Source organism: Ciona robusta, chromosome 12 (genome assembly GCF_009617815.1).
Source record: "Ciona robusta chromosome 12, ASM961781v2".
Classification (NCBI taxonomy): Eukaryota; Metazoa; Chordata; class Ascidiacea; order Phlebobranchia; family Cionidae; genus Ciona; species Ciona robusta.
Window position 1 is genome coordinate 6,119,366 of NC_143246.1, and position 22,871 is coordinate 6,142,236.

Consider the following 22,871-nt stretch of genomic DNA (forward strand, 5'->3'; position numbering starts at 1 on the left):
TATTACACGGGTGTTCGGATTCATGCACATCGTGCCTGCTTACGAATTACCACATACTTTACAAATGAGACGACAAAAGAGAATAAAAACGTGGACCACCTTATCCCAACTTAGCATATGTAAATTGGTCCATGTAATATAAAAATGGTAATTTGATTATCAGACGCCATTCGAAAATACTTTTTTGGAACAATAAAGTAAAAGGTTTTCATACAAGAGTAGCCGATTTACATATTACGTTATACTTAGTAGTAAGAACAGCAGAATTTCTGTATATTTGTTTTAACTTTAAAACGAAACGAATAACACACAAAACAGTGAAACTAGAATGAAAATGAATATTTGAAAATGAGCAAATGTGTACAAAAAGGAATATTATACCCTTTTTGCATGGTTACTTTTATGCGCGTAAGTACTCACATATTTACTCGCAAAAACAAAGTTAACACGCATAACGTCATAAGCGTTTGCGAGTAAATATGCGAGTACTTACGCGCATAAAAGTGACCATGCAAAAAGGGTATTAGTGTACTTCGAAGCAGCATTGGAATTACAAATGCATATTTAAAACAAAATTTAGTTACCCCTAAGTTTGCAGATAAATTTAACTGAATTTCAAGTAAATATTTCAGTTAAACTTAATTTTGACATTTAGTTTGACATATTTTAACGCTAAGTAAACCTTTCCAATATTTCCACCTGAAAGGGATTAGAACAAAGAGTCAGTAAAACAATGCATGAAACATCAATCTTGTGTGGAACTTATTTCTAACTTAAAAAATTAAAGCAGGACTTGAAAAAAAACGTAGGAATTTTCAAAATTGTCAATCAAATATTTAAAACTAAAAATGTATACATAAATCACCCACAGAGTTACATATGAGTCAAATGGTAACTCATAAGTTGGCATTCGGTGTATAAAAAACACCCAGGTTATAACAACTGCCTGTGCCCCACCACGCAAGCAAAAAGTTACATACACTTATTCATACCGACACTTCTGTATATTAAACCCATGTAAAACCTAAACACCACAACAAACTTACCAATCACTTAGTAAGCGAATGCAGAAAGTTGTCCAAGTTATATTCTTCATCATATTGATTCTGATCCCACAGTTCGCCCAACCCTTCCATCATAGCACGAAGCCCTTTACTTGGGTTTGTGGCATCGTTGCTGTGAGGGTGGCTTTTCGGGGTGGACTGAGGAAAAAAATATAATTTGTATAAAAATAAAACCTAGGGCATGTAAACCAGATTATTTTGGTGACGCCGGTTTGTTCCAGATAAATCTAAGTTGACATTTCCAGATCGACTGTAGGAATGAAATTGATACTTCGTTACTAAATGATGCTATTTTGAGTCACACTGGTAAGCCTGGGTATTAGGGTAATGGCTAAATCTACCCTAAATCTAAGATCCTTGAGAAGAACCTCACCAATCTAGAATAAAATATCCGTTTTGATCAGATCACAAAAAATACACCCTATCCTGTAGCAATACCAGAAAAAAATAAAATATTAAACAACAGGAATAAAATAAAGGAAGAACACCATGTTCTACAAAACCACAAAAGACATACCTGGTCAACATTAAACAGATCCAGCACTTGGTTGGTTCCCATGCTCTGTATTCCCCTGTTATCATCACCAACTATGGTATTCGCAACATTAAGTTTAAATTCTTGCAAACCAAGGATTTTTTCTTCCATTGTACCACGAGTAATTATACGATATACGTTCACCACTTTCTTCTGTCCAATGCGGTGGGCTCGGTCCATTGCCTGTTGTTGTGGAATCGGGGGGTTAATGAAGGGTGGTTGGCAGTGGGCATAAGTTGTTTACGAATACATGTATTATATATAGCATAAAAGTAATCTGAAAAGTGTGTCTGGTCTATGTTATAACTTGATAATGAGCGTAAGGAAATGATAAAAGAGAATAAAGTTATTTTATTGTACAGTAGTAGGCACCCATGTTATTACATAGCAGATAGCAGTAATCAGGAGGTGTATAAAACATGATTTTTATTAGCTCGGCAGTGAGAATAAGTATGTCTGGTGTACATGAAGACTTTTATATTAACTCAGCATAATGTTTATGAACACACCACACATGTCTTGTATGTAAGACTTTCATGTTATAACCTAACGCCAAGCATAAGACCCTACCTGTAAATCCACCATAGGATTCCAGTCATGCTCCACAAATATAACAGTGTCAGCTCCAGTTAAGTTTAAGCCCAATCCCCCAACTTTAGTGGTTAGTAAAAGTAAGTCGATGGATGGATCATTATTGAACCTGGAAAATAATGTTTTAGTTTTCAACCAAATGCTACTGAGTTTGCCTGCCTTCAGCCTAGACGTTGTGGGTACGAGGCTCGGTGCTGCCACCATTGTGTGCGTGCGTTGGGGAAGACACTTAATCTCAATTGTTTCAGCCTAGTGGTTACTCAAAGGTTGTTTAAATTGTCAGCTAAACACTAAAGGCCCAAAACTAATCATCAACAAGGGTAGACATGTAAGAACTCGTAAGCAGGCATGTGATGTATAAAATATAACACCCATACTACAATTGGCACAAGGTGTATAAAATATAACACCCATACTACAATTGGCACAAAGTGTAGGAAATATAACACCCATACTACAATTGGCACAAAGTGTAGGAAATATAACACCCATACTACAATTGATGAAATATAACACCCATACTACAATTGGCACAAGGTGTATAAAATATAACACCCATACTACAATTGGCACAAAGTGTATGAAATATAACACACATACTGTAATTACTGTTGTTGCCCCAATACGCCAGAGGAAAACGTTACACTCTTATAACCGGCACAAGAGGAACTTACTTTGAAACAATGGAATATCTTTGATTTGAAGGAACCCCACCATCCAGTCTTAGATAAGTTACACCAGGCATAAGTTGACGCAGCAAATCATTCTCAATGATGTTTAGAAGATTTCTATGTTGACAAAACACGAGCGCTCGATGCTGATTGGCCACAGACTCCTCAGAAAGTGAGTCACCAGTTTCTGAAATAAAATCAAAAAATTGAAAATATAAATAAGAATGTTTTAAGAAGCACAGACATTTCATAATGAAATTTAAAAAACAAATTAAAAAAAATCCACACCACACTTAAACTTTGTAAAAAAAGGTAAAATAAAATCAATTTGTTAAAACTAACTGCACAATAAAACAACTTTAAATTTCAACACACATTTTTGGCATTTATTTAAACAAAAAGTATATAAGTTGTTTAAAATATATACCATACATTAAAGTTTTTATGTTATAAATTATAATTTCATTAAAAAAATTCCTTACTTCCAATCCCACAGTCAAGTAGCAACTGTTGTAACGCGGTCAGTTTCGAAGCATGTTTCACGTCATGAAGAGAAGTTTTAGATTTTTTCAGCTGAGTCATAATAGCGTTGTACTGGGGATGACTCGGCGTTAATACGAACAGAGGATGGTTGCAAACTTTCTGAAGATATTGCAGCGCCTGGAAAACAATTTTAATTAACATGTAGACACTAATGAGTTGTTCAAATTGTTAGCCATACAAAACAATTCAAAAAATCAACTGTTAAAGTTGATTATGTAGGCAGCTACAAGGTGTGTAAAATAAGACACTCGTGTTATAGAAATTGCCATTATCCACCACACAAGCACAAATAATGTTTTTATATTCATTTAAAAATGTTGAGCAACACTGTTTCTCAAAAAAGATTTGGCAACACTGTTTCTCAAAAAAGATTTGGCAACACTGTTTCTCAAAAAACAATGAGCAAGACTGTTTCTCAAAAAAGGTTGAGCAACACTGTTCCTTTTGAAAAACAATGAGCATCACTGCATCCTACCCACCTGAAATACATGGGAAGTCCCCTTCATGAGGTTCGTTTGATCTTTCTCTTCATCTATGATCTTAATGGACGACTCGGCATCTTTCTTCGCTCGACTCTTCGCAAAATCCTCGTAAAGTTGAAACTGAAATATAAGATTTTGCGTGCCTGAAAATTTTGTGTACTTCAAATGTAATATGTAGTGTTTTTAAAAAACGATTGTTTTAATTTTTTTGCTGTTTAAATAATGAATAGTGCTCTTTGGAAATGGTTGCTATTAAAAACCCAAAGGGGGGGTTACAAAAAAGTTGTCATCTTTTTCAGCATATTTTGGTTTAAAAAATCAGATTATAGCGATTGACATTGCCATGTCACAAGAGGATAAATAAGTTACATTCATTAATTCATACTACCCAGGTTATAAAACAGTTGTGCTCTGCCACGCGAGAATAAATAGGTACATAGATTTATTCATTATTTAAATTCAAAACTTACTTGCAGAGGACTGAGCTCACAATAATAATCTTGGATTATCTTTGGAGGTAAATCCTTAAGAACATCCTCTTTCATCCTTCGGAGCATAAACGGGAGGACTTGACGATGCAGGGACTCCATCGCGATTAATCCTGGAAGATAAAAAGATTTTAAATCTGGGAAGAGAAATTTATGACATTTTATTGTCAGAGGGGGTTGGGGTGAAAGATTTAAAAACTTTTTTATATTGGTAACAGACTCAAAAATTTTTTGTGGTTAGAACAAATAGAGATTTAGGGTATTGTTGGGGTAATTCGGTCGGGACCCATGTTGTTCTATACAGAAGACGCCTATAAATACTTCAGTATATATAAAAAGGCATTGCTGTTATATATAGTAGTAAATATCCAAGTCCTATTATTCTAAAAAAGATAAATCTTTTAAATAATATCCATATAGCATTCGGCATTATAAACTTAAACGGGTTTCCCATCCACTTATTATTAAACATTGAAACCAATTACTTGAAATGTAATGTTTAACTTGGTATACAAACATGGTGTGGAGTAGACAAAGGAGTCACGACTGCATGCAAGGATTTGTAAATGTTTAACTAAATAAACATGTGATGTTATTACGTGCTATAAATGCATGAGAATGTTGTATGCAGTTAAAGTGGTGTAATTTTAACTTTGCGCAAGTTTAATTTTAACTTTAGTTTAAAATGTTTAAAAGTGTAGTTTGTGTTAGATTTTTTATTGCTAAAGCTTTTTTATTCAAGATTTCTACAAGTACACCAGAGAATCTAAAAAATAATTCTAAAATCTGCAACTTTTAGCTGAAAGTTTATTTTGAAAGAAGAACAAAAAGGAAAAAAAGATGGACATTATTAAACTACTTCTTCTGTGTGTGTTTACTGTTACCACGGAGACAACATTTTACAATAAATATGAAAAACGGGTTTATGATTTAATGGTCGCGGATGAGAGAGTTTATGATGATACGCATGAACGATTTAATGAGAATGAAGTCACAGGTGACCGTATATGGAAAAGAGATATAGAGCCTTATAGTGGGGGTGGGGTAAGTTGGTTTATGTTAAATAAGAAAGAATATTAGTGTTTAGTGTATACTCATTATTTGACCCATCAGCTGTTTATGTACAAGGTTATTTATGTTATTTCTATGAGCCCTGAATTGGTAAAACCGCATATTTTTAATAAACACCTAACACACATTCTGGTGAACCAATAAGATATATTTTACCAATAACTGACATTATCAGTGAGTCTGCGTTACTCTTTACATTTCTTATACAATTTTTTCTCTTTATAAGGCCAAATTTTTACAATTTTCATATGTTCTATATGTTATATATACTGTATGTTCTATATGTTATATATACTGTATGTTCTATATGTTATATATACTGTATGTACACACAGGGTGGAAGTGATTTAACACAAGATCAACTCACAATAGCAGAGATACTTGCTATCGTAATATGTAGTGTTGTTGGGGTGGGAATATTTGCCTTTGTTGGATCATGTGTTTGGTACAAGGTATGACTTTTGTATTTATTACTTTACTTTATGGCAGAATACTGTCTTTGTATTTCAACAAAATCTTTACATTTTTAAGATTAATTTTAAACTGTTTTAGGGCAATTTAAGTTATATAGCCTACTGTTTCTTTTTTATTAATTTAAAAATATTTTTTAAGGGGGGAGGGGTATATTGTATTTTTAGAGCAAATTCACTTAAAAATAATTGAGAATATGCCCAACAGGTACACAGAACATCCTCTGCCCAGTCCTTTATACAAATCACAACAGATGCCGATGACAGTACATTACATATGGTGGATTATGATGATATACAAATCGAACATGGGAAACTTAACATGAAAGTTTCAGAGGGAGACATACCTTCTGATCACGATGTATAGTATTTTTATGAATTTGCCACCAAACTATGTGTTTAATGTACTTTGTTTTGTGAAAATATTTTAGTGTACAAAACTTATTTCAACTGTTATTAAAATATACTTTGGTAAACAATGTTTTAATTTTTGTCTGTTATTACTACTGTTGCTAAAAATTACTTTGTGTACTTTCATTTGGTATCTGAACTGTTTCTAAAAAACTTTTAAGTTCTACTGTAAATAAATGTTTGTCTTACTTGCTGTGTCATTTTTTTAATACTTCAAAATTCAAAGACCTATGCCGTTTAAATTCCACATTATATGTAAAAAACCATAATCCTTAGCATGCACCTGAATGCCTGCCACTTGTGCAATTCTTAGTGTGTACAAAAAATCACCATCAAATTACCTTCCTCCTGCTCAACAGATGAGCTTTTAGCGTCTCTACTTGCAATGATAGGTTTGGAATATCTTGCGTTAAATTCTGACTCTGAGCCAAGTAAACCAGGGATTAGGAAATCAAATAATGACCATAGCTCCAATACACTGTTCTGTGGTGAATAATATGGAAAGTTGTATTAATAATAATTAAGGTAACTTTGTTATGAAGTGGTAAAAGAAGGCGTCAATTCATGTAACGCATAATTACGGTAACTGCTTTTAAAAATGCTTAAAAATATTTAGTTTTTTTATGTAAACACTAAACAAGGAAAACAGTGATTCTTAAATTTAATCAAAATAATTAATGTTATATAAAAAATGTTATGCAATATTAGGGTTCTGATGTTATGCATAAACCATTAGACTAATTTGCTCAAATAGTAACATGTTTCATGAAATACCTGAACAAGTCATTTATTTATTATAATAACTAAATTAATATAAAAATAAGAACCACTGACCTGTATTGGTGTTCCAGTTAAAATAAGTCTATGCTTAGCATATAGAGACTTAATACATTGGGATAATTTACTTTTCCCATTCTTGATAGCATGGCCTTCATCCAGGACGCAATAATTCCATTTGATTTGACTGAAAATGACAAATTTGAACTAATTATTTAAATATTGTGGCGTAATAGGTTAACCCTGATCTAAATCACAAGTCCCGTGGTGTACCATAGTTCCTCACCCTAATAAAAGAGGTATAATAAGTTGCTGCTGCCAGCCTTATTATAAGTCTGATTCAGCTGTGTTTGCAATTTTATTTGGGTGCTGCTATTATTATGGGCGTATGTGTCCTTGGGCAAGACACTTAATTATCACTGTTACAACACCTATTTAAAACATACATGGTAACTCATAAGCTGGCATGAGGTATATGAATACCCGTGTTATAACGACTGTCGTTTTCCGGCTACGCAAGGAGAAAGTCAGTTACATTCATTCATTTAATTAACATACATTAAGACAGTGCCTTATAGAAAATTCATTACCTGAAAAATTCGATGTCATTTCTTATAACCTCGTACGAAGCTATGACAAGATTATGCTTCTTTACATTCCCTTGCAACCTGCATAGAAATAGCATTAACCAATATTCCTCAAGCTCGCTGTCAAGATTTTGAACTCCTGAATTTCACACAAAAAATATTTTTTACTTGAAAATTTATTTAAAAGTAAACATGTTTTTTGAGAGTAAAAAAACAACTAGTCGGTCATTTTTGGAATTTTTTTAATTTTGAATATCTTTACCTCAACCGTTCAGTAGGATTGCCTGCATAATGTTGGGGAGTTAATAATTCACAGAACTGCCTCACTTCTGCCACCCAGTGACCGGTTAGCGTGGGTGGACACACAACTAAAGAAATTAGTTTGCCAGAATGGAATTTTTCATTTTCCTAAAAAATACAGAAAAAGTTGTAACAAAATTAAAAAAACAAAAAAAGTTTATTTTTTAGAGTACAAAATCTTTTTTTCTACAAATTTATTAAAAAAATTACAATTTTTGTCTAATTTTAGCCCAAGATAAAAATAAACAATAATTCCAATTACAGCGTGTTATTTTAAACTAGCTTGCCTCACCTGTTTTTTGTTGGCTTGATAAAAATGGTCAGAAGCCAAAATACAAATGGTTTGCAACGTTTTTCCTAACCCCATATCATCACATAGAACGCCATGTAGTTTATAACGGTTCAAAAATGCCAGCCATTTTACCCCGTCCTGTAAAACATGAAAAATACTTGTAATGTAATAAATATAATTTTATTAACAGTTTTTATACATTTTTAAAAGAAATATCAACTACATTCAAAATATGCAAAAAATAAACAAAACATAACAGAAAAAATTGTTTAAAAAACACAAAATATAAATAAAAGTTAAAAACCTTCTAAAATTTCGAAAAAAAAATTATAAAAAAAAACATGCAAAAAAATACAAAAACAGCTTACTTCTTGGTATGGTCGTAATTTTGCGTTAATTTTAACGGGGATTTTATATTCGTCGAGTGAAGAATTGTCGAATAATTGTTCAAGGAATCGTCGGTCTTCCTGTTTTTGCCGGATCAACTCCTCGGGTAGATCGGGAGGATCTGGGATGCCAGACTGGAGAGAAAAACAGAAAAAGGTAAATGAGAGAAATGAAAAATGTTCATGAGAGAAAAAAGTAAACAAGAGAAAGTAAAATTTGAGAAAAAATATATGGGAGGAAAGATAGAAATGCAAACTGAAATTCGATATAAACTGACATTCAAGATTAAGCAAAACTATTATATTTACTATCATTTTTAGTTATGCCTTCTTCACCTACATATTTGAAAGAGCAATCTTTTATAGTTAAAACAAAATTGGTGTCTAACTCTTTGTGACAAATTTCTCCAGCCAATCAAAAACCTGGCCACTCCAAAAGCAATACATAATCGTACCTCCACAGGCATGTACTGCACCAGTTGGCCAAAACATTGAGTAGCAAGAAGTCGTGTCTGTGTATCCTGGTCACTTATACAGCCAAGTAAAGGTACAACCATCAACACAGCATATGGCACAACAGATGTTCCCATTACCTCAATTATATCTGAAACATATATAGAAATGATTAGATGAGGTACTATATGTTAAATACACAAGTAAGTGAGTAAGACACTTAACAGCAATTGCTTCAACCCAGTGGTCACTAATCGAACTGGGTAACTGCTATAGAACATATTTGCAATGTACAATTTCTTTGTTCAAAGCCAACGTACACATGGTTGACCAAATCATGCAGACATAACCATAAACAAGGTATATCAAACCACTGCATCACTCACAACACAAACACAATCAGCAGGCATGGGAAGCAGTTTGACAGTATGTAATAGCACTCCTATATTAGATCTCTGAGTTGCGTCTTCTACTACATAGGCATTCTGCCCGCTAGGTGTAGCCACCACCATTTTTTTCCGATCAAATTTAAATATGTTTTTAACTGTAAACCTGTTTATCAACTGTTGTTTTGTCCCTATATCTTGTCTTTTGTTTAAATTATTTTTAATCTTCGCTACCATAATTGAAGAGACAAATAAAGTTATTATTATATTATTACAAAGTAATGTGTATTAGTGATGTACAAGTACTTACTTGCAAGTGCTTCAATAGAACCTCTATGCTGGATGATATTTTGGTTGTTATCCAACTGGGGCAGAATCTAAAAAACTATCTTTTAGACTTTTAATAAGAAAACATTATATATATAAAAAAAAATTGCTGTACATAATCATCATTTATCAACAAAGTTGCATATGTGATAACTTGTAAATAAACACGAGGTGTTTAGAACAAAACACTTGCGTTATACTACTGACTTGCCAGCACTTGAGAATAACTGCTTACATTTATTCATTTATTTACAAATTGCAATATTTTCTACTTTCAATGTCTTACCTTATCCACCACAACTGGCATAATAGTGTTGGGCATATGGTTCGTTAAAACTGCCACACATCGACTACATAGATATCTTATACTGGTATGCTCGTGCCACAGATTGCGCAATACTCCAGGTACCAAACCAAAAATCTAAAAAAGTTTAAAAATTTTGATAATACCTTGAAACTCAGAAAAGTTTAAATTAACTACAAAAAAAGGCACAACTATTACACAGTGTGAAATAACCCAGGCTAGCTTTAATGCTTTAGTTTTGGGCAGCTTTTACTTGTTCAGGAAAATAAGCCAAGGGTTATAGGTTCAAGGCTCACGACAGGTGCTACTTTAACCATTATTCCTGCAACATATTATATTTACTTTTTCCTTCAATTTCTTTCCTTTAATAACAGGAACAACTGTTTCAAGCAGAAGCAAGCTTTGGGACAAGAGTGAAATGTCATCTGAATGAAAAATATAGCACTGTCTGGTAAGAGGGATACTTCCAGCACATAAATATATTTCTTAAATGCATTTAACAAGTAATAATCATGTTTTAGAGTCAGCATAGTCAAAGTAAACTGCATTTCCTACATTTATTAATGAGGTTTCCTAGGTTCGATGATTAGGAGTGTAACTGTATTTTAACAATGTCACTACAGATTTTATTAAAAATTTCAAAAATGTCTATATGGCTTGGCCTTATAGAATATAAATAACTAGTAACCTTGCAAAGTAGAAAGTATCTCCCATACAGTAGGTACCACTTCTAAAAGATTGTCTTCATGCATTTTGATAATAGTTTGAATGCAGGTAACAGCACCTGCACTTGAAGTAGCTGGGTTTACCTGTTAGTATTAAAACAAATAAACAATAAATGCAATAAATACTAAAGTATAATAACATAAACACATAACAAATGAAACAATACAACACAGAGCACAGACATTTCTTTCCTTTTCATCATAAAACCTAATTTTTTACATTTCCTTTTTTTACTTAACATTTGATTAAAATTTTTACCTGGTCAGATTCAGGGATATAGTTCGCTGTTTCATCCTCTGCTATGTTTCGTTTTCTTTTTCGGTTGTTTATCTCTGTTTGCAAATCGCTTATTCTTCTTAGTATTGTAAGGATGCCATCTCGTGATACAGAGGCTTGTGTGATGTAACATTTGCTTAGAATCGCATCTGTGATGTAACAAAGGAATTGGTATAATAGTTAAGGTGAAGTGTCATTTTACGCTAATAAAGACGACCGGAACGGAATGTTGAATTGTTGGTCGGTGAAATTTGTGCCAGAAGAACCAAAATACATATATAATATGCCTGGTAGCCACAGTATATATATATATATATTGGATGGTTCTAGGTTGGGTAATGGGCCAACTCAAAGCTTGAATTTTAGGCTCCTAGCTTGCCGTAGAACCTTAACCATATACAATAGAATATGTTGGGGTAATAGGCCAGCTCTGGCCTAAATCTGAGCAGGTTTCGAAATTATAACGCGGTTTTATACAGGACATCCCTGCTTACCAATAACCATGTCATGTGTGTAACTTTACAGGTAGTTAAAGGATGGTATTTCTTTTTTGGTAAGGCTAATTTTTCGTACAACCTATCAATAAGCAATGCACTGGATTAGAGCCCATTACCACATCGTAATATTAACATTATTCTATTAACATAGAAACATTATTAACAAACCTGAAAATTCTTTTTGCACACTTTCATCAGTAGGACACCTAGCGGTAAAAGAAATCATACCAACGCACAAATTTTTAACGAGTTTCGGATTCGGGCACGGTTGTCTTGACCGACATAAACAGATGAGTCGTGCTACAGAGGATGACACAGCATTTCTGACGGTCACATTTTCTTCATACTATATTGAATACATGTATTTAAAAATCCTTGTTAATCTTGCATGACAGGGCAACGGTCGTTATAACACAAGTGTTTTGTTTCATACACCTTGTGCCTGCTTACAAGTTACCACATTTATAACATTGTGGGTGAAATTTGCGCACTGGGTTACAGAAATAAAAGTTAAAGTTAAGTCTTACCCAGCCACAATGTAACCTATAGAACCTACCTATTACTCCTATATTAAAACGGGTTAAAAAATACCTTCAAAGACTCCATAAGTGGTCGTATAATTGGATTTAATTTTGTTGGTAATTTCCAATTATCATCCTTTTGGCCACTAGAGTGCACTGCGGAGACAATAGCATTCGCTGCAAATGCTTTAACACGACTATCGAGAGTAAATTGAACTTTCAAAGCTTGGTCTGTTAGTTTCATTAACAAGTTTCTTTGCTCTCGTAAATCTGTTAGGATAAGGTAGTAACTTTCGGATATGAAATTTAAAAAATTATCACTTATTTATCCTTGCATGGTGGGAGTAAAATTAAAACAAAAGTGTCACATTGTGTCCGTGAGGCTCTCGTTAAAAGATAGATGCCATATTTGGCCCATTACCAAAAGTATGAATGTAACTTAGTTATCCTCTTGTGAAAGGGAAATGGCAGTTAGTTACCAAGTGTGTAACTTTGTGGGAGTTTGATTTTTGAGTATGGCTGGCAATTTAAATAACCCATTATTGACCAAAGGGTTGAAGAAAATGCCAGTAAATGTCTGGCATAATTACGCTACTACATAGGTCCGTGGTTCCCAACACGTGGGGCGCGACCCAAAGTTGGGTCGCCTGATAATTTTTTTGGGTCGTTTGGTTTTGTTTTCCTCAACCAGGCAGCATGTTTATTACGTAATAGGAGGCATTCACACGTGGATTCATTGCATCATAATAGCGATTGTTTGACCTGGCAATTAATTACGACATAATAGCAATTCACACGTTGATTGTTTGCGTCATAATTGCGATTGTCCCCTTGATTATTTAGCCTGCAGGTTCTTGAAAACAGTTTGGATATTTGTTTTTTAAGTAAAGTATACAAATGTTTGCAAAAAATGCTTTGTACGCGCGTAAAGCAACGCCAAAACTCACCGATAGCCAGCGAGCACAGCTATAGCTCATTAGTGATTTGATAAACATATTATTTTCTGAAAAAGTTAATGCTTTTGCAGTGCTGCTTGTTAGGAGTTAGTGGTTGGGAGTTAGGGGTTAAGAGTTAGGGCTGGATTAAGCAGGGCTTTAACTAACATAAAACACTGCGAAAACAGGATTATAACGTACTGTAACGTACGTAATATATCACTATTGTGACGTAACATACCGCTAATGTGACGTAATAAAGCGTTAACCTTACGCAGGTCAGGCAAATTACGGTGACGAAGCATGTTTTCGCGCATTTTTAAAGTTAATTTTAGACACGAACACCCGAATTTTTTGCAAAAATAATTAAACAGTGGGTATCAGTAAGGTCTATAAGACATTTAGAAACCAAAATTGTCACTGACCACCAGCTAAAGGATTACCCGTTTGCAATGCAATCTTGTATGGCTTTTAAAATTTTACGACAATATATGCTTGGGTCGCAAGATTTTACCGAACTGAATTTATTTTTAAAATGGGTCGCCTTAAAAACGAGTTGGGAACCACTGACATAGGTTATATCAATATTAAAATAGGACAAGTTTTTTTCATTACCAAACTTCCTAGTCCTACCTTTATCTCTATTCAGTAAAGTGGATGGGACCTGGGTCGTACAGAAGTCTAATACTTCATGGAATGAATAGGAAGATTTGGAGGGAAAATTCTGAAAAACAAACAGAACATATGAAATTTATTTCAACATGAAATTTATTTCAAGATCCAACACAGCAAATTTAAATGTGATTTACCATTTAAAAGAATGTAACATATATTCCTTGCATAGCAGGACAATGACAGTCCCAGGTGTTTTGTTTCATACACCTCGTGCTCGTTAAACCAATTTAAGTCCATTAAAGTCCTTCACATAAGACACATACCTCAATATCAACTTTCTTGTTCAACAAAGTAGCAAGGAATGCTTTCATGTCAGTTTGAACGTGGATAAACTGAACGGAAATTTCCGAAAAATAAAACGTCTCTTCCAAAATTTTAAAAATGGCAGGAAATAATGTAGCTGGAGGGGTTGAGTCAGTTTTCTGTAAGAAAATAACCTTTGTTAAAATGGTGCACAGAAATATTTAGTTTAAAAAAATGTTGTGGTATTTATACATAATCTATATTATCTTAAGTACTCTAACACCTCATTAATCGCTGCAAACCAACATTACCCCTCTATCCCACCTCCCATGTATCCCAGTCAGCCTACATATCCTTGCTTGGCCACATTATTTAAGAAACCCCACATATACCTGCCATATTACACTTTTTCATCCAAGACAACTAAAACAACCTTGCCTCTGTTACTATATTCATCCCATCCCATTCTGTTTTATATAGATGAGGTCCTACAACGTTGCAGGCCATGTACACACCCATAGAGGCCACCCACCCCTGTTAAATGAGATTCCATCCACCATTGTGACACAACAATGCAGGCAACCATACGCTGAAACGCTGATTGTGACGTCATAAGTAGAAGAAGATGGTTTTCCACGTTAGTAGTTGTTTGCGTGGGTTGCTCAATATTGTTGTTGCCATGGCAGCATACTGCTCCAATTAAACTAGAAAACAATTTAAAAAATATTCAAATGTTTATTTTAAAGCTAAAAGATGAAAAAATAGTTGTAAACTTAAATACCAGGAAAAAAGGGGGAAGCTAAAAACAGTTAACCGGATATTAAATAAATTAAAAATTACGAACTAACAGAATTTTTTGTTAAAAATTTGAATAAACAAAAAATCTTTTCTAAAGTAACCAAGTACCATGCAATGCATTGTCGCGTTGCCATAATATGTTCGTCACTAGATGGAGATGAAGAGGCGAGTCCACCAATGTGCTTCTTGTGACCTTCAGTTAAGTTGTCGCTGTTTTTCTGGTTTAAGGAGGTCAAAACCATGGTATTAGTGAAATGTTATGTGTATGGTGCAGTTAAAAACAATTTGGCAAAGTTTTATGTTTCATATACATTGTGGCTTTGGGCTGACAATTAAAACAACCTATAAGTGACCACTGGGTTGGAGCAATTGCTGTTTAATGTTTTGCCCAAGGACACATATTCCCACAAGGATAGCAGAGTATTCTCTCAGGTAAAAGCAGGTGTTTTAAGCACTGTGTAACAGCACCGAACATGGTAGAATAATAGGCCAATCATGGCTTAAGTCCTATGGCCCACGCCCTGCTGCAGGACCAACATAGAAAAGAAATGGTATGGTAAAGAATCAAAGTGTTGATAATAATAAATACATACCATTCCAGTGTGTTGTACCAGCATAGTAGGTGGTATAGGGACAGACTCCGGGTAATATGCGAGGTTCAACCACATCGGTATGTAAGGGAAACAAGATGATATTGCTTCGGTGGGACAACTTCGGACAAAACTTATAAAAACCTGAAAAAAAGAAATTTAAAAATTATTATCAAAAAAAGTTTAGATAACAATAAATAAAATTAGTAAAACTTTGTGTTGCTTCCGTTAGAAAAAATTTTTATACCAGAAAGAAAAAAGTGTCATGAAATAACCATGCTTTATTGCACCAGACATTTGTTTTTGCGGTCGTGTAAACAAACGTTTTATTTACAGGTAGACCCCATATTGGCAACACTTACTTTTGAACTGAGGTCTCTGGTGTTAGACTTTGTTTCTAAAAGGCAACACTGGAGTAAATTCCATGTGGCATCACTGGAGACAGATGTCATCCAATCTCTTGCATTCTGGAAAAAAAATAATATGAAAAGCACAAACAACACCCCTTTTTTAGTTTGATTTCAAAGTGTTTGATTTTTAAATTAAACAATGACAATAGTAAAACACAGTTACAGTAACAGTTAAGATGAACTTTGGCTCTGCTTAGTTGTATCCCTTACATCAGGGTAATAGCGAATTTGGCTTAAAACTGGGGAGCAAAAAATATGATGTCATCCTGTTTTAATAGTTAGGGTGACATAACACCCCTGGCCCCCATAACTTTACCCCTTTAAGTTTGTACACGTACCTCTGAAGCCTCTATAACTACCAGCATTGTAGAAAGTGCAGCTTCTTTCACACATGTTAACACATGGTGGAAGAATGGTAGTAACCGCAACACCAAGACTCTGGGTTCAAATCCCTGGCTGGGAAGTAAAATAAAATTATCAGAAATTATTTATTTTTATGCATGAATTGTACAACAATTTTTTTTAAATAAACACGCACATACAAACCATGCACCTACCATATAATATTAAGCGGTAATGATTTGATGAGCTTTGATAATAGAAGTAGAACAGATTGAGTGGATGCTGTTAGTTCATCATATTCGCTCAGTGAGTTCCACAACACAGACAGAAGCTTGTTTAACTAGAAATAAAACTCGATAAAATTTTGCTTTTTTAAAAACAACACAAACGCATTTGTAGATTTAAAAATATTTAAAAATTTAAAACTTTTCTAAAGTAAGATAGTTCATGTACGTAGGAAGTTAGGAACCTTGCATATATATAAAAACAAGGCCCCTAGAGACAAACCACTAATTTAAAACGATGGTAATGAATTATTGTGGTACAAATATTCTGCCAATAATTTATGTCTTTTCGCTTACACGCATAAATATAAAAGTAACAGCATTTCAAAGCCTTACCGCCAGTCCTTCTGTCATCAAATGGTCAGTTATTGGTAGCAAACATTTTGCTGAAACATTTCTAACGTCACCGTCTGCGTCCGATAAACCAGATAATATGGAAGGGAAACATGCCTTGAATAAATCAGCCTGAAGGTCCTGTGTAAAGTGTGGTACAGTGATTATAGTGTATTGCTCAATAAATAACACCTATTTATACTGTTTGTGCAATGAAAATCATTAGAACATGGGTGTTCTATTTCATACACCTTATGTCTGCTTACTGAGATACTGTATCACTTTTTTATTAACAAATGAATGGCACTTATATATGAGGAAATGGGGCAAATCTGGCCTAAATCCCAGGTCTTCGACAAGGATCTTACCCTCATAAAATGGACACCTAATTATCCTGTTGGGGAAGTAACAAAAAGTATAAAACAGTGGTCTTATGTTTGTGTACACTTCATACCAGCCTACGGGTTAACACTTCATAACTTTGTGGGTAATATTTTTTGCAAATATTCAATGCCCATGGGGGTATTTCTTTAAAATATTATTTCTTACCAGTTTGACAGCAATAATATATTGCACACACAGCATTGCCCCTTGTCGCAACTCCCATTGTGGCTTGGTGAGCAAATGTAAAAGAACTTTCACAATATCTAGGAATATAAAAAAATACTAAAATACTTGGCTCGCTTATAAGATACCACGTAGGTAACTTTGTTTCTGTTTTTTTTTCATGTTTTAAATATACCAAAAACCTACCAAATATATGATCTTTATGTAGGTGTCCCGCAATGACACCTAGTGTCTGGGCGCACGATTCTCGAACTGGAGCAACAACCTAGAAGAAGTATTGACCTGTATTAGGTTTGTAAACCAACTAATACAACTATTGTAAACATATTAAAAATCTGGAAAACAAAACGATCAATAAATACATTTACAAAAGGTACATAAAAAGCATCTAAAGGAACTAAAAAAAAACATGTAAAAACATCTAAAAAAATTGAAAAAAAAAGAAGGACAAACAAGCTTCTAAACAGGTAGTTTGTTTCACCTGATCTGATATGTAATCTGCAAAGCGATCAAGCGTGATGACACAAAGTAACCTAATGGCAAGGTCAGTCAACCATGACTGGTGGTGATCAGTCAACTGGAAAGTAAATTTGTAAGAAACTTGACAGTGAACATGAGGTGTATGAATACATCATGTGTGTCTGGTGTATAAGAAGATACCCATGTTATAACTTAACAGCGGGCATGAGGTGTATGAATACATCATGTGTGTCTGGTGTATAAGAAGATACCCATGTTATAACTTAACAGCGGGCATGAGGTGTATGAATACATCATGTGTGTCTGGTGTATAAGAAGACACGCATGTTATAACTTGTTCGTGGGCATGAGGTGTATAAATACACAAAGCCCATCTCATTTCAACAGCAAACAAAGCACATTATGAAATCACAAGCCCAATTCACCTCATCATAATTCATTCCTCTGATCTTGCCACACCCCCCTCCATGCTTGATTATGATTTGTCGAAGTGCTATACACGCCCCATGTCTAGATTCCCACAATGAACTTAACAGTAAGTTCATCAAATTACTGGAAATCCATTCCATTGGCCACTCTGTCCACTGTGGAAAACGCTTGTGAAAGCAATGCTAAAGTACACACCAATACACAGTAAAGTAAACCAAAGATTCCAAAAACTTTCTCTCTTTTTTACACCAATAAAGATTTCCTAAATAGGATATCAAACAGTAACCAAACTAATTTGCTTGCGTACCACAAGACCTCACCATACTACAAGTGGTATATCTGACATAGGTAACTATTTCTATAAAGTATAAACCATAAGCTTTCAGAACATGTATAGTGTATATTATATGAAGATATGAAACCAGTTTATTTTACCTCATCAGATGAAGAGTTATGCTCCGGTATTTGATCCGGAGGTATTCCGAGGTTTTCCTCTTCTTTTATCTTCTTCCTAGATGGTTGGTCAGGATCTCTAAAGCAAATATATGATAGAGTGAGAGTTATAGACATCACAAAGATATTGTAAAAACTTTATACCTTTGACATTTTTTAAAAGGTAAGGTTGAGCTGGCAAATGTTTTACGCCAAAAACAAAAGGTTTTTCTGACCAATTGTTTTATAGTTAAATACTGACTGTTTATTTATGATTGTATTTATAGTTTTTTAATGAAAATAAGATGTACCCTTATTAAAAACAAAAGAAACAATCTTTGTTATAGAAACACCATTAAAAACTTACGGTTTTGAATTATCTCGGCTTTTTTGTTTCATAAACAACTTTGCTTTTCTTTTTGCTCGATTCCGTTCTCTACTGCTCATTCCTTCGGTTGTTAATTGTGACATCATAGTCTTGCACGTCTGTAACAATCAAAGAAAACAATTTAATTAAAAATTTTGTTAAACAAAAAAAAGAAGTTTCACCTGTTTTACCGATGGTGCTTCCTCTTTTATTTTGATCACAGATTCATTAATAAGAAGATCATCGTCACTGAAAGAAGAGAGTACGTTAAAAAATGGAAAAAAAGAGAACTATAAGAAAAACATGACTCATCCTAACGTATCATAGTCTAAATAAAAGAAAACTAATGCAACAGATTTACTTGAAAAGTTCTTTAGAAGTAACTCCCATGCTTGCGTTGCCGGGCAACGAGAGACCAAGTCGTTTTTCCAACATTCTACGTTGTTTTGTCACAATATCTTCACCTGTCATTCCTAGTAATGATAATAAAGTTCATAAAACACTGAATGTAATATACGACTGTGGGGTAAGATGGATATCGTTAGCACATATATAGTCCATAATTCTTAATCGACTTTTGAATTTAACTTGTTTATTCTCGTGTGACAGGAAATCGACAGTTGTTGTAACTTGGGTTGTTGTAATCTGTCATACACCTCATGGCAACTTTAGGAGTTACCACATATGTAACTTTGTGGGTGATTGTTTTTTTAATGTATGGCCAACATTTAGACAACCCATTAGTGACCACTTGGTTTTCAACAATTACCAACCCATGCCAACTTTGGCTACAACTTTATATCCCATGGTATCCCCTTAGTAATAATCTAATGCAACACACACACACCCTCAGTGGTAGGCATCATATATTCATCTCCTGTTGATCCAAGCAAGAGGTGGGAACCCGTTAACACACGGTCAACGTCAAACTTTGCAAACGTTAACTTTGACTCATCAATTGGGAAATCTGGCTCTGTAAAAAAGTAACAAGACATGTCATGGGTTTAACACCTATATCTCTTATTTGATTCTCTTCTTTTCATAGTTCATAATTTTAAGGGGTTTTAACGAACAAAAATAAAAACGGTACAAAAAATAATACCGTTATTCAATCTTTTACCTTGGGAATCCTTCTGACATGGCTTTGGTTCCCATTTAGGGACTTCCCCCACCACGGCAGCTATGGATTCAGAAGCAGCAATCCTGGTGTCCCATTCAGTGTGTTGAATGTAAACTAAAAGCTGGTGGTAGTAGAATATTACCACAGAGATTTGAATTAATGAAGGTAACCTATTCACAGGGCGGGAAATTTTTGCCACAGTCATATATAACTATGGGAGTATTTAATTTTAAAATTTTTACATCGTTTTTTACTTTTTTTTTAATGCATGGTTGACAATCGAGACAATTCACAATGGACCACTGGGTTGAAGCAATTGCCATTAAGTTATTGCCCAAGGACACATACGCCAACAATGGTAGTAGCAACGAGCCTTTGCAATAACATTTAGAACTTGAAATTCTATCATAAATTGCTAACAAAATCATAAATTAGTAATTAAAAGTCTGTGGCACATTAATTTCATGGTAGAACTGGCATTTGTCATTCAAAAATAAGAATACAGTAGTATTTATATGCCACACGCTTCAGGTAACCTATTTTTAATTATTAAACTTGTAATTATTGTTTCTAAAGTATATCGGGTTAGATACTCAATACTGCTACAACTGTGGACATGTGTGGGCATATAATGTGAAAGTTAAAGCTATCCATGGTATATGTACCCATGTTAAAACTATGTTGTTGCCCTGCCACGCGAGTATAAAAATTGCCAATTATTCAAAGTTATCCTATTCTGTTATAGGCCTACTCTATATGGGTGGAATGTTTGTTGAGGGCCTGGGATTACCCTAAAAAACGACCCATTACCCTAAAAGGTAAATAACTACCTTTGCTAGTAAATGGTTGAGTTCTTGTGGATGTTTCTTCTGTACGTCTCCAAGTTGTTTAGCAGCTGCTTTGCGCGCCACAGAACTGGACCCACTTTCAAGTAATGTAAAGACACGATCTAAACGACTGAAAATTTAAAGAAGTGTGTTTTAAATTGCCGATTCCTTTATTGTTATTACACAATAATAGAGCACCTGTTTAATTCATTAAGGCTCAGCAATTTCATGCATTTTTATTTTTTATAGTCAATTTAAATGGATCCCTGGTTTGTTCAAACAAAAATTATACAGTGGGTACTATGGAGTCTTACTTTTAGACCAAATTTCACTGGTTATGGGATGAAGAATTATCTTAGATTAAATGACTACCAATATGTATCTAATACATACCTAATAGATGAAGGCTTAGTTGACATTTCAGTTGGTTACGTTATCCGATTGCGATTCCATTTTAACTGAAATACAAGGAAATGATAACTATACGACTATATGAGTAATATATTATTTGTTCTATTTCCACTCTAAATGGAGGAGGCCCTACCCCAAAGCTTAGTGTAGAGGACCGGAGGTTTGGTACTTGATATTGAACACATATGCCATATTTAACACATTCTTTAAAGTGCTTCTATATTTAGAACATTGCGAAAAGAAGACGCACATATTTAATCGATGGAGAAAAAAAAAGTGTGTCCAATTTTACATTAAAATATTTCATAAAACATCTTAGATGTGGTATATTACTTGTATACCTCAAGGTTGGCTAAGTAACCACCATAGCAACACATATATAGAGTATAACAACACATTGGCATAAAATTAAGGTGTTACAGAGATTTAATCAATTATACAGCCAAGTTAACACGTTACAAAAGCAAAACGGACGGTTTTCTTAAAAACTGCTGAATTCAGTCAACTTAAATTATCAAATTAAACGACCATAAATACAATATTCATCAAAATTTTGACTTATAAATACAAATAATGTTAAAAACTTACGTTTTTAAGATAAACCAATGTATATCTGGTTAAGAGAATCCGTTTCTTTCGCATTCAAAGTTACCAAAAAATTCGGCCATAAACACGACCTTCCGCCTCGGTGTCGGCACACCGAGTGTTTTTATACTTGGTGCCATCTTGGTTTTATCACGTGTCGTGACTCAATACTCGATTCTGATTGGTTGACTGCTTGTGTAGGCAAAGGGTAATTTGACGTTTAATATTTTTGTTTATTTCAGCGTAGCTACACAACAGTTTGCAAATAATTTACCCTTTTTGAGTTCAATACGTCGAAATTTATGACTTAGATTCATTTAGAATGTTTACTTTTATGTTACAAAAAAAATTGAACAACATATTTGTTCGAATTTTCGTACCTTTTGCCACAATTTTGTTCGGGGTTAAAAATCGTACACACGATTCAGCGAAAACACCAGCTTGAAATGTATTTACACACATTTACATTTAAGATGCATGGCGATTGGCGATATACACATCAACGTAAATTTTCAAACGTTAAATAATTCATAACATGTCTGATGTCAAGATTTGTAGATATCGTACATAAGGCAGTATATTTAACGCTAGCTTGGCGTGTAAATGAAGTTACACACTATGGATTTAACAGCTAGAAATGGCTTTCGTAACATGGCGGCAAAATTGAATGTAAAATAATAAACTTTGAGGTCATACGCAGGCCTATACAGTACATATTGAACCTGGTATAGTTTCAATTAATCAAAGCTGGCCGTTTCATTAATTTATTACAACCAAAATGATCGATTCTGTGTGGTTTTGATCGAAGAAATTAGCATATAAGTTTGCCCATCGATTAAAGGCAGGAAACTCACTTGCACTTATTAGAAACGTACAGTAACATTG

General features: G+C 34.0%; 2 protein-coding genes across 2 annotated transcripts; one reads left to right on the plus strand and one right to left on the minus strand.

The window, feature by feature from the left end:
• Positions 1-252: 252 nt before the first annotated feature.
• LOC149727216 (TATA-binding protein-associated factor 172-like) lies at positions 253-22,136 on the minus strand. Its single transcript, XM_089889851.1, has 44 exons — positions 21,990-22,136; positions 21,384-21,448; positions 20,994-21,120; positions 20,164-20,284; positions 19,891-20,016; positions 19,405-19,516; positions 19,226-19,292; positions 19,044-19,162; positions 18,680-18,776; positions 18,241-18,399; positions 17,817-17,912; positions 17,522-17,600; positions 17,318-17,415; positions 16,772-16,909; positions 16,367-16,491; positions 16,148-16,265; positions 15,762-15,866; positions 15,403-15,543; positions 14,918-15,027; positions 14,544-14,715; positions 14,032-14,190; positions 13,727-13,817; positions 12,229-12,428; positions 11,806-11,983; positions 11,123-11,289; positions 10,827-10,947; positions 10,481-10,563; positions 10,121-10,255; positions 9,818-9,884; positions 9,124-9,272; positions 8,651-8,803; positions 8,283-8,420; positions 7,953-8,098; positions 7,694-7,771; positions 7,161-7,290; positions 6,668-6,809; positions 4,357-4,487; positions 3,884-4,006; positions 3,344-3,521; positions 2,865-3,048; positions 2,170-2,299; positions 1,582-1,782; positions 1,047-1,202; positions 253-699 (listed from the first exon to the last, which is right to left on the minus strand). The coding sequence occupies exons 2-43, from the start codon at positions 21,407-21,409 to the stop codon at positions 1,050-1,052; spliced, it is 5,373 nt and encodes a 1,790-aa protein (XP_089745977.1). The 5' UTR covers positions 21,410-21,448; positions 21,990-22,136; the 3' UTR covers positions 253-699; positions 1,047-1,049.
• LOC149727217 (uncharacterized) lies at positions 5,042-6,514 on the plus strand. The gene is made up of 3 exons (XM_089889888.1): positions 5,042-5,418; positions 5,781-5,897; positions 6,124-6,514. The coding sequence occupies exons 1-3, from the start codon at positions 5,215-5,217 to the stop codon at positions 6,280-6,282; spliced, it is 480 nt and encodes a 159-aa protein (XP_089746014.1). The 5' UTR covers positions 5,042-5,214; the 3' UTR covers positions 6,283-6,514.
• Positions 22,137-22,871: the final 735 nt, after the last annotated feature.

What these genes read in the sequence shown, in the direction of transcription:
- LOC149727217 (XM_089889888.1), top strand. Translation starts at nt 5,215, where the DNA reads ATGGACATTATTAAACTACTTCTTCTGTGTGTGTTTACTGTTACCACG. An exon ending in AGCCTTATAGTGGGGGTGGG is followed by an intron (nt 5,419 to 5,780) that starts GTAAGTTGGTTT and finishes ATGTACACACAG; the next exon opens with GGTGGAAGTGATTTAACACA. An exon ending in GATCATGTGTTTGGTACAAG is followed by an intron (nt 5,898 to 6,123) that starts GTATGACTTTTG and finishes TATGCCCAACAG; the next exon opens with GTACACAGAACATCCTCTGC.
- LOC149727216 (XM_089889851.1), bottom strand. Translation starts at nt 21,409, where the DNA reads ATGTCAACTAAGCCTTCATCTATTAG. An exon ending in ACTAAGCCTTCATCTATTAG is followed by an intron (nt 21,121 to 21,383) that starts GTATGTATTAGA and finishes TTAAATTTTCAG; the next exon opens with TCGTTTAGATCGTGTCTTTA. An exon ending in ATCCTATGGTGGATTTACAG is followed by an intron (nt 1,783 to 2,169) that starts GTAGGGTCTTAT and finishes CCACAACAACAG; the next exon opens with GCAATGGACCGAGCCCACCG.